Consider the following 19,559-nt stretch of genomic DNA (forward strand, 5'->3'; position numbering starts at 1 on the left):
GCTTGGGTGGTTTTGGACTGGCAAAGTAAGGGTGAATTATTTATAGCTTGTTGGGCCCATGACACCTCAGGTCATTAAGGGATGTAATATATAGATGAGCCCAACATCAAGGGGTGGGCTTAACTGTAGATGCTATCACACAGGTTGCTCATCAATGTGAAACATGCTGCAGTCAAGCAAGCCAAGCAGTTAAAGCCTCTGAGGTATGGGGAACTATGTTTGAAATATAAATATGGAGGGGCCTGACAGATTGACTACATCAGATTCCCACAAGCCCACCAAGGCAACTGCTGTGTACTCACAATATTGGAAGCAACCACTGAATGGCTGGAAACCTCCTCTGTGCCCCATGCCCTGGAACATCATTGTGGACCTTGAAAAGCAAGCCTTATGGTGATTCAGCACACATGGGACTATTTTTCAAAAGAGTTTACTAGAAACCTCAGCCACATGCATGGCATTGAGTGGGTATATCACCCTCCCTATCATATACCAGGCATTGGGAAAATTGAACACTACAATGGAATGATAAAAACTACACTGAAAGCAGTGTGAGGTAGAACCTTTAAAAATTGGCACAAGCATTTAATACGTCACCTGGTTAGTTAAGACCAGAGGATTTGCCAGTTGAGCTGGCCCTGCTCAAAATTCCCATGTACTGGGAAAGTCCCCATAGTATATGAATATAATTATTACAGAGGACATTCTGGGTTAGTCCTGCTTCAGGCAAAGGTGAACTCAGAGATTTGCTTTTGCCCAAGGACCTGGGTGCACCACATGGGTGAGGCAGGAGCATGGAGACATCTGCTGTGTACTGCATAGTGATCAGAGTGAGAACAGCTAGTGAATTCCCATTGTATGATGGGTTTGTCTAGGGTACATACAGTTAATTTTCTTGACAAGAAGTTGGAAGAGGCCACACGGAGGATAGGCAGCTGAGCCGGCCAGGGGGGTGTATTCCATACTGTACAACCTCTGGCACGGCTTGTTTTGGCATATGGGTGGATAATGGTGTCATGTTTTATGTTACTTGAGTTTATATGTTGTTTCCTTTAGTGTTGTTATTATTCCAGTTGTTCATTATTGCTTTGTGTTGTTAAGCTTTCCTCGTATCAGCCCCCAGGGTTTTGCATTTTGCTCCAAATTTATACTTCCCATGCTCCTGGGGCAGGGCATGAGGGGGCAGTTGTGTGAGCATCTGTGTGGTGCTTGTCTGTGGCTGGGCTTAAAACCATGACAGTGCAGTAGTTTAGAGTCTGAGTGTTTCAGGACATTAAATAAGAAATTAGTTGCCTTTATTTATATACCATGTTTTACAGACCTTACTGCTACCTTAGATTATTAGAGTGGGTATTATTTAAGCCTGTAAGCACAGTCAAAAAGAAAGGCCAAGTCAAGAGGAAAGGATAGGGATGAAATACAGGATCATACCGTGCCATAAACAAGCTTGAAAACAGAGGATTCCTTTTTTGTTGTTGTTTGGTTTGGTTGGTTGGTTTGTTGTTTAATTTTACACGGTTCAAAGGCACTTGCTCAAAATACTGAAACTTCACTAAGACAGAGCTGGGTTGTGGAACATTAGTTTCATTCCTCACAACTTTAGAATTAAACCCTTTGACTTCTGTTGTTCTTACTATAAAGCGAGCATGTATGCTGTATGTGTTGGGAGAAGTTTGACATTTAGAAATCACAGAAGAAATAAATATGTCACCTGTGTATTTTGTCTTTAATCCCTACATAACTTTTCTGTCTTCCTTTTGAACTTTATTAGGCTTTCTAACTAGATAATAAATTAATTTGGTGGTTGATGTGGGCTGTGCAATATTTCCAGTATTATTTGGCTTTCGTCTGACTTTTGTACAAGAGCTTTCCACTGGGTTACAGGGACTGTGGTATTCTTAGACAGCACAAGATTGAGACCTGGTGTGGAGAGTAGTGTGTAATGAAATTGCTAATCAGCAACCATGCAGGAGGCAGTAGTATTTAAATATTTTGGGGTAATTTTGTTCTTAATTCGTTAAGCCTTTCTCTCTAAAGTATTTTGAGTCTGTTTGCTGTAATCTGGAAGAGACTGCTGACATATGTTGGGTCACATATATACAGGGGCCTAGAAACAGTGGCATAACCTTATTCAGAAGTTTAGTTGCATCCAAGCACATTGAGAAACAGTTTAGTCTCATCTTAAGACTTGCAGAGGACTGCTACAAGGAAGGAATAACAAGGAAGTATTATCCCACTCTCAAAGTTTATCTCTTTCAAGTTCAACTTTACAGGCTGCCTTTATGAAAATGTGTGACTAGGTTGGATGCTGTGGAAATTCTGAGATGGCAGTGTTTCCCTGTTCTTTTTGTTTATAATTTAATATCTTTATGGTGGCTGCAAACTGTAAAGCTTATATTATTGCTCATAAGTGCTAAAATATTAATTATTCTTAGAAATTCAACCTTTTTTATCTTTTCAATGTATCAAATCGTTCATCAGCTTATGCATATATATATATATATATATATATATATATTCACACCTGCTGATGTCCCAGTCACTCAGTATCAGAATACTTAAACCAACATTTAGACTTAATTCATAATGTTTGCCTTCATTTTTCAGGAGGCACTTGAGGTTTTCTTCAAAATGTGGTTTCATCTTGATGCTGTGATGTGATTACCTGTGCTGCAAGATCTGGGTTTTCTTTAACAGATCTCCAACAGTTGACCAAAAGGGGGTGCTAATAGATCAAACAGTTGCACAAAGGAGTTAAGGAGCCTTTTTTAGTGTAGTGAATTAAACCTTATATACTGAATTAGATGAGGTAAATACTAGTTTTTGCATCTAGGTGCTGTGTAACATGCTGGTCATAGCCACTGCTCTTTGTGGATGGCAAATTTGTGCCTTTGTAAGTATGGCTGCTTATCACCTTCCAGTAGGCTTGAGGGAAATTCTCACATTTCCAAAGGCTTCTTCTGTAAAACTTCCATTTATTTTCATATTTATGTGGTTAAAGACAAAAAGTGTGTAGGGATTAAGCATAAATACTTGAGAAGTTCAAATTTCTTGAATTTTAGAGATTGAATCCAAAACTACCAAGATAAATATTCAAGTCAGATGTCTTAATGTCCTTCATCCTGGTACCACTAGAGAATTTCACTATCCATTTTTTTTTACGGTTCAGTTTCTTCAGTTCAACAGAACTAGTTACTGGTGTCAGCAGAGCTGTGTCCTCTAATATAAGAAGGAAAGAGAAGTTGTAAGTGTATCCCGTGCAGCAGGGAATTCTGCTGCATCCTTATCCCACAGTGGTCAAGAGACCTGGTACCGAATATTGAATTTAAGAGTGGAGAACTTCCAATGGCTTCTCAATGGACCACACCATTTGTGTAGCAGAGATATGGAACCTGTTTGTGACTTTGCTGTGATACCAGATGATGGTGGAAGGAAGTACATGCTTCTTGTTGAAGATGTGGTTATATTATCACATCTTTATTTTTCCAGGGTACATGATGCATCCAGAAGTTTCTGGACTCTACAAATTCACATTCTTGCTAGCAGTCATCCTTAATTCATTCCATGTTACTGAGTTGATGTAAAAGTATTTTTACAAGTATTTAGTAAGACTGGGTAGCTTAGTCTTTGCAAAACTCCTACTTCAGTCTCTACACTGTATAAAAGACATTTAGATTCCTGTCAGAATCTAAAATAACATGTTGTAGCCGTAACCCACTCTACACAATGTTCATGTCTATAATGGCTCTCTAAAGACCTGTGCACTGTTTCAGTTTCATGGTGCCCAGCCACACCTGACACCCCACAGCTGCTCACACAAGGAATAACAACAGTTATAAAAAGAAACATATAAACTGGATAGTACAAAATGTGGCGCCCTCACCTGAGGCAGCTGTAGCTTTTGTGCCAGTGCCAAAACCTGCTGCCAGATGCTGCTTGAGCCAGCCCATTCGTTTTATATAGCGGGCATAGGGTTGTGCTGTATTGGAATACCCCACTGGCTGGTTCAGCTGGCTATCTTGAGTGTGGCCCCTCCTGGGAAGAAGATTAACCTAGCACAAGAAAAAAAAGGGATCTTAAACTTTTAAAAATTCCTAGCACTGACAGCCAGAAATATCATTGAAGTGTGTTCTTTTATAGCAGACACTAAAGCAGACTTTTATGCTGAGGCTGGACCATGAGTGATGATAAGGATAGGATTGTATTGTGCAATATTACATTTTAAGTAAACTTCAGAAATTTGTATCTTCAGTAAATTGTATTATTATATAAATAATTAAATTATTGTAGTGTTAAGTGATAATACAGGATCATGTAGATCAATTATAAGGAATTAAAATGTGCAACAATAGGAGTATAAGGTGAGTAGAAAGTATCATTTTCATAATTACAAACCAAATGACAATTTGAGTGGTGGTCTGTGTATCCAAAGCAGTTGCTATATGCTCATGCCAAGTTATCTGTGTTTGTGAAAACACCTCTGTAGTTGTTTGAGAGACATAACAGAATAGAATAGAATAAACTGGGTTGGAAGAGACATGTAGAGAACAAAGAAGAAACTTACATTATGAGAGTGACTAGATAAATTTGAGGGACTTGGGAAAGAGGGAGGAGTGTGATGCCAGATGCATCTGAAGAAAGAGGCCCAGAAAGACAAATCTTAACAGGAGAATTTTGGTGACTGAATCTCTGTTAACATTTTCACCACCATACAGACATGCTTCCATGTTACAAAAAAACCTATTTTTAGGAACTAGACAACCTTTTGGAGGGTTGGTTATAATCCAGGAAGGTGCAGATTGAATTACCCAAATACATTGATGTGGGATACTGTGGGAAAGTATCTGCAGGATCATAGGTGACTTTTTCTGTAAGCCTTAATTTTACTTGGTCTGCGTAACAAAGGGATTTTGTTTTAGAAGACTAAATATTCTAGTAAATCCAGGCTTTTACGTTCAAAAATCTCATTTCTTTATCTCTAAGGAGCTCACCATAAGAAAAATGTTTCTTCAGATCCACAACTTAGCTGTGGCCAGCTTCAACTCTCATACTTTATTAGATACTGGCTGTGAGGGAAATTTGTCTGATCTGTTTTGAATGGGACCTTAGTAAGCCTAGAGGATGTTTTGGGTTTGCAGTTGCTAGCCTAAAAATCTAAAACTTTATGAACTTTAGAATTGTATTGTTGGTCTTATTATAATAAGTATTCTGTGTGTAGTAATTTTAAATCAGAGTTGGACTAGTCTTGAAACAGGATAGGAAATGGAACTTGCTGCTCTTAAGACCTTATTCCAAGGCGTTTTGACAAGACAGAAAAAAACTTATGTGTAAACAGTCACAAAGAGGCAAAACAGGATAGCATGGACCCATATTGCTTACAAAGAGACAGGAAGAAAGCAGATTACCTTTCTGGAGATCATTAGCTGAATAAATAAGAACCTTTTGAGAATGGAACTCTAAAACTATGTTTTATACTTCTGCATGTTTATCTGTCATGAAAGCTCCCTAAAGGTCAATGTGGATGTGGCTTTTGCGAGAATTACTTTGCTGGTGAAGACAAATAAAAGGTTATTTAGTTTGCATATTCATTTAATTTGAAGGTGAATGAATTTTTTAAAGTTTATTCAATTTCTAAGGGGAAACTTGAGTGATGAAATTATACTTGTGGGACTTTGAAAAGAGAGGATTGTGCGAAAGAGGCCTGTTTCCTGGTTGCCTCCTCAGTTCAGTGCCTGACATTAGGGACAAATTGCAATTAAACCTGTTGAAAACTTAACAAGTGTTCTGGGAATCAAGTAACACTTTCCATTTACTTTTTTAAAAAGTGGTATTGCAGAATTTCTGGTATTTCTAAGCTCCAGGTGACTTCCCTATGAGAGGTGCAACAAATAGAAGTATCAATAGCCTGTCATCTATAAAGCAAAAACCGGTGGTTTTTGTATTTTCATAGGGGCTCTTCCATGGATGTTGGCTCCCATTCCTAGTTTTCAACCATAGGAGGATCTTAATGAAGTATATTGTTTCCAACTCATTACAATCCAGCAATGGCTAGATATTAAAGAAATACACAAGGTTGCAAATTCCAGGAACGTTTGGTTTTTTCCAGAATTGTGTAGTCCAGAGAAGTGGCTTTGAAACGTGATGAAGAGGATAATTTGACTTTTGTAGAAGAAAAACTACATCATCATGGAAAGCTGTAGAATATGATGCCTTGCAATTGTTTTGCAGTTTGCAGAGCCATACTGTGCAAAAAAAATCCCAAATAGCCAATCACAACAAAAAATCAGCTTTCTCTGTATGCAGTGTAGAGGCATCTCAGAGATTCTGCCCACCTTTTAATCTGGTGGAATTTTAACCCTGTTCCTCCCTATTGGCTATAATGGTATGCTTTTTTTTAATTACCTCTTTCCCCTGCAAATACAGACATTTCAAAACTGAGTTCCCTGAGTAAAACCAACATCAAAAGACACAGTGCTGAGTGGAAACAATTTTGGAAGGGTGCAGCGGATTAGTGCTTTTCCAGATCAGGGAAAAAATTCCCCCCAAAATACACCAAACCAAACCAAAAAAACCCCAACCAAACCCAAACCAAACCCCAAACCTCAGAAACAGCAAAACAAACCACAACCATCCAAACACACAACAACCCCCCAAAAACACGCAACAACCCAAACAAAATTCAAACTGAATTTGTACTAAATTGTGTTCAAAATTGCATTTTTATTACAAGAAAAAGTGCAATTGTCATCAGCCTTAATACTTCAGTTCTGGCATACTCAAATCTTACACGTGTTTGTCAGACCTCTCCATAGGGGCAGGGTTCAGAGAACTTGATTCTATGATTCTGTTTTCTGTCCTGGAAGGTCTGGTTTGATTGCATAATCAAATGTCCTTCTTTGACCATTATTAAGTTGCATAGAGAACATTGTATCACACAAAGTTTTAGAATGCCTGTGGAATGCTGTTTTGATAATATATTCCTGGAGTTGGGGGAGAAACTCCTTTTCCTATTGCAAAGTTTTGCTTTGTTTGGTATTAGAAATTTTGTGGCTTCGTTGACTGGCCACTGGAACTCAAGTGTATTCCTGCTGTTCTGATGGCTGTTCTGAAGGCTTTTAGGATAACCACTCTTGATGTGTTTTTGAATAAGGACCATCTCAGAGCCATTTGTTGTAGCATACTGTAGTGTCTGTGTTTTATGATACATTGTTTTACCTGTACAAATAAAAAATGTGTACAAATAAAAAAACTTGGGACAGAATCTCATTTGGGATTGAGATATGAAACTAACAGTAGTTATAATTTCAGTGTTTCTTAAATTCTTGTGTTCCCTTACACTTGAAATCTTCACTTTATTCTTCAAAGTACCCTTCCAGGTAGAATTTGTCATTTTAATTAGATGCGTCTGTCCATACCACAGAGCTGGATGATTCTATGAACTTCATATGTTTTGTTTTTCATGATACAAAGAGTTTTTGATGTTGTTAATGGAAAATTGAAGGTGATTTAATAGTGTGTGATCTGCATTAAAAGAATTTGTGGGAGTCTGCATCTGAAGTGTTACTGAACTGAACTTTGTTCCAGTTGCTTAGGTCTGTAAGATTCTTGTGACTTTTCTTTATAGTCACTAAATTCAAATTCCCTTCTAGTATAGAATTTACCTCCTAAAAACTTCACCATGTCTGAAAATTGAATTGTTTTTTAGTTAAATCCAATGCAGCTAGATGAATTGCATTGTCAAGTTCATGTCTTCAAATACATCCTGACCAGAATCGGCAAAAATTGTGGAGGAATTTCAGATTGGAAAACACAGTAGTTGTATGTGTTTTACAGGCTGTTACCTCAGTTTGGTCTTCCATTTTTCCATGGATCAGCAGAATGCTGTAGGAGATAAACATTTTCAATTCTATTGAAATTACATGATTGCATGAGAGTTATCTGGTCCCAAGACATCTTACATGTTACATGTTACTATTTAATAGTTATATTTTATATAGGGAGGGTTCACTTTGCATAGTACTGCAGATTTACTGAGAGGCATGGAGTTTGGCTTTAAAACTGTGCTGTTTTCTAAAGATGGTGCTCAAAACCAGGATTAATTTACTAGAAGCATGGTCATAAGAATTTCCTAGGCAAAATCTTAAAGTTCATCTGCAATTATGTCTGGCTTCCCACATTAGATATCTGAAGAACAGCTGAAACTGAAGTGGCTTTTAGTCCCTCTTGCTGTTTGGTTGTCTATATCTTGCATTTGTGTGATTCATTTGTTTAAAATTACCTTAATTAAATGCAAAGCACACTATTAACTCAGAGAATTGGGCTTTTTGGCTTGTTTTGCTTACTGTTATGTTACTTTGCCAAAAGATGATTTATACTCAGAGGGCCTGATCCTGACATTAGTGACATAATACAAATTAAGAGCAAATTTTACTTTTTAGTTCAGTGATGTAGAATTGCATTCTGTGTTTCCATCTGTACCTTGCAGGTTTAGTAGTTGCACAAGAAGATTAATCATGTATTTTGGAAACAAATAAGATGAACCATACTGATTTAGAAGTTAAGCAAAATAGCAATGAGCTTTGCCCACTGAAAATGAGAAAATTTGTTTGAATTACCAGCATAGGTTTTGTTTTGTTGGTTTTAGTTTATTGATTTTTTTTTTAATGTCTAACTTTCTAATATCTTTAACAATATTCTGTTGTTTAAGTGTAGAACTGGAGCTCTACTATTACAAATAGATGTAAGATTTTTTTCCTCTGATGCCATCATTTTAAGGATCACAGTTCCACAAAGCTTGCAGCAGCCTTGTATTTTTCTGTTTGTGACAAACCAACTACTGTATGTTCATATAGAGCAGTACAGTTCTTGTCACTGGCAGTCTCTCTGTGACAGAGAGCCTGTAGGCTGACATAAAGTGCAGCCTGTTGTGAACTGCTAAGTGGGAGTCTGCCAAAAACTCAGCAGACAGAACTAATTGGGGAGAAAAAGGATTTTTGTGCCCTCATCTCTCCCTCTTCATTTTTTTTTACAAGACGGATATTGTTAAAGTAACTTGTTTATGTAAGATTTGTCTGCCTCTATTTTCTCATTGCATGAATCATTTTTTAACTTCAAGTCTTGCACTGCAGGTCACTGAGCACTTCCACATGGCGGCTGGCACAGGACCAAACTCGAGACACGCAACTCATCACAGTTGATGAAAAATTGGTAAGGGTTTTCTACTGCATACTGCTATGATACAGCCTAGGGGGCTATTTCTGCACAATAGGAATTCAGTATGGTGTTTTGTGTTCTTCTAGGAAAGCCTTATAAATGTGAACTACAAAGCGACAATCCTTGATACATTTTGGAAAGCGAAACATTAGGTCAAAGAGATAAGCCATTGAAAATGTTAAGCAATATAAAATAATGGGTACCTTGTTTATTATTGTTGTATTATGGCCAAGCACCAATATGAGCTGTAATTTATAATGTTTGCGCTTTTTTAAATTGGGCATTTTTTTCTGTATTGTAAGGAATTTGCAAGCTTCCTGAAATTATCTTCATTAGGATCCATATCACCAAAGAAATTGTGTATAGAAGCATCATGCAAGATTACTGTTACTACGTGCATATACTCTAGCTTTTGAATATGTATGAAGGTTAGATTACAAATAGGAGCAAATCCATAACATTCTTCTACTAATCAGTAGCAGATCAGAAATTTGGCAGTCTTTTCTTGTAAGTTCTTCCATAATGTGTGGTCTGTTACTCTAGATGCAACCTGACACTTGTGTTTACATTATTCAATAGTATAATTTTTCTAAGACTTCGGCAGGGGGGAATGCATCCACAGGCGAAGCATGCTTTTCATTGGTTTTCATAGCACTTCTGGATCTTCAGGAAAAAAAATTCCCATTGTATGTACCAGACAGTTCGTCTTGTGTGTACTTTCTTGTATCCCTGAAGCTACATTTACTAGTTAAGAAATATTTGGAATTTGTATTTATAAACTGAACATTTTTAATGATAAATCCGAGTTGAGACAGCTGAAGTTTCACAGGCTGCTGAAAAAAATGCACCTCCTTTAATTTCTCTTAGGGCTGGTTTTTTCCTTCCTTTTTTCATGCTTGGTAGTACAGATATAGCAGTAACAATGTACTCATGAAAAAAAGAAGTTATTTTGTAAACATTTTTTCTGTATTTAAAAAGTAATAATATAATTTTAGGTTTAAAAACAAAGGACAAACCCACCAGTATTCTAGTGAACTTGATTATCTTGCTAATCTAGTTGTGTAATGGGATTCAGGAAATTCCATTTAATGTATAAGAGTTCATGCGTCACTGTGTATGTAAGATTACTCAAGTCAATAGACCTACATTTCCCTAAACAAATTATGAATTGCCTTAGATTATTGTAACACTATTTTTTAATGTACAAGAAAAAAAAAATCAAAACAGAGGCTTTGCAATGCTTGAATTAACAGTATCACGTTTCCTACTTGTGACCTCAGGTGATGGATGCATAGATCTGAAAGAGACTACAGTGCGAAGAAGGCTCACAAAATAAATACTTTTCTGTCTTGTATTTAAATGTACATTTTCTGATGTTAGAGTTGTACATCAGCCTGTCTAGCTATGAGAGCTTATAGTTCCATTTGAGTTTAAGTGATCCTAATTTGAAAGACAACTATTCTGTTCTCTTAGTGTCAATTAATTTTAAGTGAAGTAGTTACTGGTAATGTCATTATATGTTCTCGTCAAGTTGAAGAAGTTACAGAGGGTTTTTTTTTCAGATGTCATAGTAGCAGCCATCTAAAAATTTTATTTAATTTTGATGCATATAATGTACCTAAATGATTGTTTTATCCGCAGTTCTTTCAAGTATTGGGCTAAATGTCTGACTGAATTATTTTTTTCTACAATATTGTGCTTGTATGTGGGCATGCTAAATGCATGTTATTTTAGGGCCTGTAGCCCCCAAATGACTGAAAATCAGAATATTATTTTTCAATTTTTCATTTGTAGGTGTAATTAAGTTTTGGGAGAAGTTTCCATAATGCCATAAAAGAGACAATACTTGATACTCTATTAATGAGCAAAAATTAATAAGCTGTTATCAAAAATCTTCACAAAGATGTTTGAGGTAGTTTTCAGCTTGCAGGACAAGGAGAAGCTCTCTAGACCTCATGACAAAGTACTGCATGAACCCATTTCAGCTTGTTGCAGTACGTTTCCACTTTTAAAGTAGGATTAATTATATTAAAACTTATGTAACCCATTAAAACTAATTTAACACATTACATGAATTATCTTGTTTTTAAATAATGCAAATTGTGATTAGACTGTATTATAGAGGCTGATGCTTAGCTTTTAATTAAAGAAGTCTTCTCTTCTGTTACTGCCAGTTATATGCAGATCATTGTTAGAAATCATTACATCCCATTTTGATTAATTTGTTTGCTTTTGCATATTTTTTTTTTTATAAGCCCAGCATCAACCTTAGAGGTGTTTTTTACATGGGTATTAGAAAGAGAAGGGAAGACTAGCTGGGAGATGGGATATAGTTGTTCTTGTTTGCCATATTCCTCTTGTAATTTGTTTTGAAACTGTACTCTTCTGTGAGTTATGTTTACAAGGCTAGAAGAGTAACACTGTGGATACTGGAGACTTCTAACTGCATATTGTAGGTGAATCAATCTGTCTATTTCAAGTGTTTTTATAGACCTTGTATTCCTATGTGCTAGAACTCAGCAAAAGGGATTCCCTTGAATTATCTGGAGTCCCATTTGGTTCTGTAGGTACTAAAATATTCCTTGTCTTGGGAAATACAAGCGGAATAGAAGGGGAAAGAGCATCCTGACACTCAACTGTTAAGCAGTAGTTCATCACCTCCTTACTCTGCTGTGAAGGTCAACAAAAAATCCTTCTATAAATACATTAATAGCAAGAGGAGGGGCAAGGACAACCTCCACTCCTTGGTGGACATGGAAGGGAATGTAGTAACAAAAGATAAGGAAAAGGCAGAGGTACTTAACACCTTCTTTACCTCAATTTTTAATAGCAGGACAGAATGTCTTCCAGACAGGTGGCCTCCAGAGCTAGCAGATGGAGCCAGGGAGCAGCATAGTTCCCCTGTGTTCCAGGAGAAGGTAGTTAGAGATCTCCTGAGCCGCTTGGATTCCCACAAGTCCATGGGACCAGATGGGATCCATCCTAGGGTGCTGAGAGAGCTGGCAGATGAGCTGGCCAAGCCGCTCTCCATCATTTTTCAACAGTCCTGGCTCACTGGAGACATCCCAGAGGACTGGAAGCTGGACAACGTGGTGCCCATCCACAGGAAGGGCCGGTTGGGTGAGCCAGGGAATTCCAGGCCTGTCAGCCTGACCTCAGTGCCAGGCAAGATTATGGAACAGGTCATCTTGAGTGCAATCACACAGCACTTGCAGGATGGCCAAAGGTTCAGGCCCAGCCAGCATGGATTTAGGAAGGGCAGGTCCTGCCTGACCAACCTGATCTTCTTCTATGATCAGTTGACCTGCCTGGTGGATGTGGGGAGGCCTGTGGATGTAGTCTACCTGGACTTCAGCAAGGCCTTTGACACTGTACCCCACAGCAAACTCCTGGCGAAGCTGTCAGCCCATGGCTTGGACAGGAACACACTACGATGGGTTAGGAAGTGGCTGGAGGGCCGAGCCCAGAGAGTGGTGGTGAATGGTGCCACATCCAGCTGGCAGCCAGTCACTAGTGGTGTCCCCCAGGGATCAGTGCTGGGCCCCATCCTCTTTAACATCTCTATTGATGATTTGGATGAGGGCATTGAGTCCATCATCAGTAAATTTGCTGACAACACCAAGCTGGGGGCAGGAGTTGATCTGCTGAAGAGTAGAGGGGCTTTGCAGAGGTTCCAAGTGGGTGTTTGTAAAAATAAACTAATTGAAAGAGTTCTCTGGTATTGAACAGCCTGTCTAGTGAACTATTTGAAGTCATCATCCTATGTATTCTATGTGCAGACGTGGCACTTACAGCTATATTTTAGTGGTGGATCTGACAGTGCTAGGTTAACAGTTGTACTTTATGAAGTTAAAGTTCTTTTCCAACCTAAAAGATTTTATGAATCTAATAATATTGTGAAATAGGTAGCAAGAATCTTAGTAGTTTTCTCTTGACTCTGCAGAGGTAGCAGTTAGCATCTGTTGTGTTCGGTACTGGATAATCTAGGAGTAGCAATGTGTTCATGCAGTTCTCAGAACATGAACTTCTTAAGCAAAGAAGTTGTGAAAAGTCTTGAGTGCAGTTTTTCTAAAAGACAGCATTTTTAGCAAACATCATGTGATATTTTCAGGATTGAGTCATAATTTGTTGACCATCCAAATCCAAATTTTGGCCATGCTTAGAAGTTAGTGAAATTGTAAAATCTTTGTGTGATTAGAAAAGCATAGACTTTACTATGATAAAAAATAATAATGCTGCAGCCCAAAATAAAGTATAGAAAATAAAAAAGTGAAAAATAGCCTAGAATTATAGTTCTTCAGATCTCTGTCTGGTAGTCTACGCTCTACACTGCTGTGAAATAAAGGACATAGCAAATCAAGCTTTAACATGCTTTTAAAAGTGCAAGCATTGCTAGCAGCCTTTCCCAAGAGCCAGGAATATATACTTTACTCTGAAAACCAAAGCGGCAATGTGTCATAAAATTACGTGTGAGACAGTGTGACATTGCATTTGGAGACTGTGTACAGGAGATGGTTTTGTAACTCAGTGAAGAGAAACACTTGGCAAAGTGTGCATTTGTTAAAGACAGACTTACTAGATTTCCTTTTCTTGAAACCCACTGTTCAGCGAAGAATTCTCCAGGCATTACCACTGTGTTAGATAATAAGGATATAGTTGATATTCTGTGTTTTGTTCTTTTCAAAATACTGGGGTTATTATTAACCCTTATGGGTTATTCCATGCAGGTAAGTTCAATCTATTCCTAAAGTAACTTTATGAAAATAAAGGGTTTAGAATAATGTTTTCTTTGTTTCATCCACTTTAACTGCAAGTACTTACTCAACATACTGCATTGAAGGATTCTGTTCAGAACAATATTCCTCTTCAGATGAGGAATGTAACTTAGCGATTTTTATTACCTTATATGTATGACTCTGTGATAGTTGTCATTTTCAAATTGTACAGGGTTCTAGAATGGAAGTTTTGGGGGAGTTCAGACAGTGTTACCTATTCTCTTCCCCTGCTCCCAAATTTCTTCTCTCTTATAGGTTGGGTTCCTTCTATTTTCCCCCTTCTCAATTAGATCAGCAGCTTCTGTTTTGCTTCAGAATAATGAAAATGAATAACAATTAATAAGAATGTTTTGCAAAATGAGGTTAATAAAAGTGCTTTTCCCCACCCTTTACTTTGCAAATATCTTGAGAAAGTTTCTGGACAAAATGGGCTTGTATCTGAAGTCTGTAGTTTGGAGATGTGAGTTCCTCTATCACAGTTGTGTCAAGTAAGCAGGTAACCAGTTTATTTTAATTGTGTTGTACCTGGCATTCCAAATATGTGTCTTATCCTCTTGTTTCACTTCATGTGCAATGCTTAGTGTTTGGTTTGTGTTTGGTCATCTGCATTTGGGATATTTAGCACTTGAGTGATACTAGTTTCCAGTGCAGAGGATGTTTATGGTATAAAACACATTCTGGAGCTGATTCAAAATTAAATGCATTCTTTCAAAAGAAACAAAATACTCAAAAAAAGAAGACTGTTTGCAAATGAAAATACATGTACTTTACCTTACCGATTCTATGATCCTATGAAGAGTGTCCAATTTAAGAGCAGACTTGCATACTACTTAAAGCACTTTACTTTGTATAGTCACTGGTAATTTATTTGTGAATCTGCACTTCCCCCCGGCCCGCTTCCCCAAGGGTAGACTAAAAAATGCTGCTCTCTGGAGTAGCTTCGAATAACTCTATCAAGGAGCTAATGTGAACTTTAATATTTAAAGGTTGTAATGACTTTGGGGATGGTGGTAATCCTCACTTCATGTATACCACACTAGTTTCCCAGAGCACAGATTTATTTCTTAGAAGTTATTTTCTTGTTTTTTTAGTATAAATACATAGGTGTGAGTATAAATAAATTGCATTTGGTCTTAAATACAGTATAAACTCATGTTTACTTGTCTGTGTCGTTACCATGTCATCTAGCTATGTACACATTTTCAGTACTGCAAATTCACTCTTTTGCTGTTCGGCAATTAAATCTCTCCTCAGTTGGCATATCCTCCTTCAGTTCAGCCTATACTGCTTGCTACAACTTGTTTTTATAAGCAGTTGTAGTTTGATGACACTTGCGGTGGTTTAGAAAACTCAGTTGGCTAGATACCAATAAAGAGCTTTCTGCAAGAATGTCTGCAGGCAACAAGTTACTCGCCATGATAAAGAAACTCTCTGTAACTCTGGGAGTCCAAGTAAAGGAATTGCCATCACCTTTAGCTGTATTTGAAGAGCAATAAATATTGCTATAGTACTACATTTCAGCATGAGGTAATTTTGCAATTCAGTTTAGAAAGCTACTTTCATGGCTGTTTTCTCGAACTAGGAACATTAGCCTATGTTAAGTGCAGACATGGACCATGGAGAGAGAGCATCCAATGTTCATGTATGGAGTTTTAATCTGTAACTTCTTGTGTTATTAAGCATACGATGTAGAGAAATTGCTCAAGCTCATACTTGCCTTTTGGGTTATTCAGCTCTGTTCACAAAACCCACTGGCTTATGTTTAGTATGAAAGAAAGTCTTTCTTTATTTATTACCTGTTAGCCTGAAAACTGTGGTAACAAATAAGAAGAAGCTGAGCTATGAGGAATTTCTATAAAATTCTGATAAGGCATACTGAATGCAATAATTTTTAAAATATATTTTAATATTATTGTAAAATTTTACTTTTTTGTGACTATTGTAAATAAATCCGCTTGCAAACATCTGAAGAAATGGATAATTTTCCTTACAGATTAATTTTAGAGATGTGCACATATATTCATGTATCAAAGTACTTTCCCATAAAGGCAAATGTCATAAATACTGTATCTTAAAGTTTCCGCTCAGTAGCATGTTAGCCACACAGAAGCTTTTTTTAAGATTAAAATGGTACTTTGCACCAGTGTTTTATTCTTTATTCCTCTGGTTTGTATTTTTCCTTAGATGTGTGGTTGGGGGTTTTTTGTTTGTTAATTTTCTTATGTTTGTTGCATGTCCCCTCCATTTGAAAGCATTCTTGAGTTAGCTCATTCTGGTTCTCTGATTAAGTTGGAACATGACTGTCATCTTCTGTAATGTCTGTTTCCAATACAAATTCTTACTTTCAAAATTCCTACTTTCAAAATCACTCTTTAGTAAACACAATTATACATTTTGCTGTCCTTTTATTTTTTTCTGCACAGAAATAGAAAGCTGAAAGATGCAGCATATTACTTAATCTAGTTGGTGGTAGATTTCTTTCCAAAGTACCAAGAACCATAAGACCATCATTTCTTTCCTATAAATAACCTTAAAGGCCAAGCATACAAATGCCAAAGCATAAATTACAGGGACAGGCATTTGGTGAGGTAACACTCATATTTTCTAGTTATTGTTTAACTTTTTAAGAGGACATTACAGAAAGCTTCCATTTTAACTAACCATATAGATAAATTTAAATAAACAGTTTGTCTGGTTGTGCTAAGCTGCTTATTTTACTAATGATGTTGAAATAATTGAAGCTACATCAACCCTTCCATCCCCACCAGGGAGTAATGACTGTTATTGTTAGAAAAGAACTTTCTAAAACACATTTAAGGCTTAAAAGATGTGTGCACTAATTAACAAAGTACAGTGAATGTTTAAGCTGTTAATAGCCGTAACATCACTGATGCATAGACCTTCAGTATGCTAACACTGCATAACAGTTCTCTATTGTGCATCTCTTTAGCAAGGGTAACTGTGTCATTTCTTCTCTTGCTTCACTACCTGCTGTTTATGTAAACTCTCTAGACTATTTAGTACATGCTTTCAACTTTTAAAGCCCGTGCATATTACATATAAGATTTAAGTCTTGCAGTAGGTTAAAGGACAGCTTTTAACAGTTTCCTTAAAATTTCTTTAATGCCACTTTTCTTCTCAAAGCATTCACTAACAGGGATTTTGTTTTAAAATAGCATTTCCTGACTGAGGATTTACTTTGGGTTTTCACCCAGGTGTCTTAAAGCACTAATTGTTACTATGTGGCAAAGATCTGTTACAGTAATAAGTTTCTTTATAAAGGAGATGTGAAGAACAGAGAACATTCAGTGAAGGTAGGCATTGATCTACATCAACTCAGGATTTCTCAGTACTGTTCTTAGTAGCAAATCATACACTACTGTGACAGTATTGTCAAGTTGTCTGATTTAAACTTGAACTAAGGTACTTTATGCCTTTTTTTTTTCCACTCCTACCTTTGATGAATCCACTTTTTTAGTAAATAAAAACCTAAATAGTTCATTACATTTTAACCATTACAGTTAAATGGTGTTCCACAGTTAACATTAGATAGGGAATTAGAATCACAGAATCAACCAGATTGGAAAAGACCTTCAAGATCTGTAAGTAGTAGGTGGGAGATAAAAGGAAAAGAGCACCAGAATGCATGTCTGCCAGCCTAAGGAGATTTTTAGCTAGTTGAAAGTGCATCCTCAATAGATGTTGCATGTGCTGTGGTGAGAATCTTTCTTACAGCTTCATCATAGGAAAGTGTTACTAGGTCTTAAGATTTCACTGTACATCTAAATGGAACACATCCGCTCAAAATTCAGGATATTTGCTGTCCATATTAGAGTTTGAGTTGGCCAAGGCGTCCTGCTTTCCAGCAACAATTGCCCTGGTGATGTGTAAGTAGTGTCCCTGTTTACTGCTAGTAAGTGAAAAGTTAAGTCTTGTGGGTCTTGTGTAGATTGAACTGGAAAGAAAGCCTTCCACAAAATGGAAAAGGCACCTTAGCCACAGATTTAACACAGAATAGACCCTTTCACTTCCAAAGACTGCAGGTGCTGAAGCATTTGGGAACTTTGCCTGGGCCTTATTTAGAAAATTTCCTAATAGGTGTTTTAAAGGAAGCTTTGTAAGGTTTTCAGATGGGCATAAAGTTGATCAGAACTGTTACATTTACTCTTTTTGACAGTATTCCTGAAAAATGTGAACTTCTACAAAATTCACTTGAGTCAAATACTTGTAATTTATTTTGTAAATACAGGTAACTTTTAATGAATGCTGAAATGAAGAACATTACTAAAATGGCATCAGAAGCACCCAGAAACACAGAAATTATTCCCAATATGCAAGAATAGCCTAAATTTTTGGCAGTCACTTAAGATATGGAGGACCCCATTGTGAGCTTCTGGTTGAACCTTTAGGTACCCACAATCAAAAATATATTTTGTAGGCTGCAAATTCAAGAATCCTCTTTAGTGAATAATTCACTGAGATATTCTTGAAATACCCTGTTTAGCTTTGCAAGCCAGTCTGCTTATTGTAGTTTATGCTGGGCGTACAGCATGAATAAGCAGAACTGCAAATTTAATAGATTTTATTTGAAAGAATGTAACATTACCAAGCCAGAAGCGAACTACAGTATGCTATTTATTTAATAATGTGTACAAAAGTGAACTAACCCGAGGAATCAGTATAAGGCTAGCTATTGTAGACAGGCTCTAGGTACTGCTACTTTCGTTGTTTCCTTTAAAGCTCCTTTTTTTTCCCCCCTGTTTTCTAACCAAGATGTAGTAACTGTACCTCTTTCCAAATGCAGATAAACTAAGACTGCTTCTTCATTTAATTGAAAGTTTACAGTCTAAAAACTTTACTGTGGTCCTGTTCTTAGCTGATTGTTTTGCATATTTTTTAATCTGAGGATTGCAAAGATCTTGTACATTGCTTGAAAATTATGCACTGTAGAATATGGTATTTTTAGATGCCTTGCAGGTAATAAAACCCAGCCACTTATGTATGTGAAAGCAAAAAATTCATATATATATGCTTTGAATGAGTTCTAGAAAGAATGTTCTCCCTGAATCTTATTGTGTTGCAAGAAGAATTAGTTTACAAGAACTGTAATGAATACAGACTTTTTCCGCCTTGTTTGAGATAAGCATGGTGTTTAATTGTTTCCTTAGTTTGAAGAATGTCATGACCACACTAAAGTCTCTGATGACTAGTAGCTACATCAGTCTGGTTTTATGAGCTATATTCTTCTCCCTAATTCCCCCTCCCCCCCACCATTTAATAGTAGTTTCCTTAATTTAACTGATACAGAGAAACTGCAGATTGTAAATCCAGTTTTTTTTTTTACTCTTCTCTTTAATTTCATGATATTTACTCTGAATTTTACAAAACTAAGACATTCTGCTACAGGAAAAAATACATTACTAATTATTAATCCTTTTTTCTTGTTCTCTGATTCTTGGAAAAACTATACTGACCATGAAATACCCCTCTGTGCTGGATGTGGGACTTGTGTTTTGAATGTTTCATTTTTAAGTTTCTAAAATGTTGCTTACCTGACCATCAAAAATGCAA

The 19,559-nt window shown here is 36.8% G+C and overlaps 1 protein-coding gene across 1 annotated transcript in view; it reads left to right on the forward strand.

Annotated features, from left to right (window-relative positions):
- The window catches only part of NDUFS4 (NADH:ubiquinone oxidoreductase subunit S4), a 44,803-nt gene that overhangs the window by 11,190 nt on the left and 14,054 nt on the right, over positions 1-19,559 (forward strand). Inside the window, exon 2 of the mRNA XM_054178726.1 lies at positions 9,129-9,207. Coding sequence (XP_054034701.1) covers positions 9,129-9,207 — 79 coding nt within the window. The remainder of the gene's footprint in view (positions 1-9,128; positions 9,208-19,559) is intronic.

Source organism: Dryobates pubescens, chromosome Z, assembly GCF_014839835.1.
Source record: "Dryobates pubescens isolate bDryPub1 chromosome Z, bDryPub1.pri, whole genome shotgun sequence".
NCBI classification, from domain to species: domain Eukaryota; kingdom Metazoa; phylum Chordata; class Aves; order Piciformes; family Picidae; genus Dryobates; species Dryobates pubescens.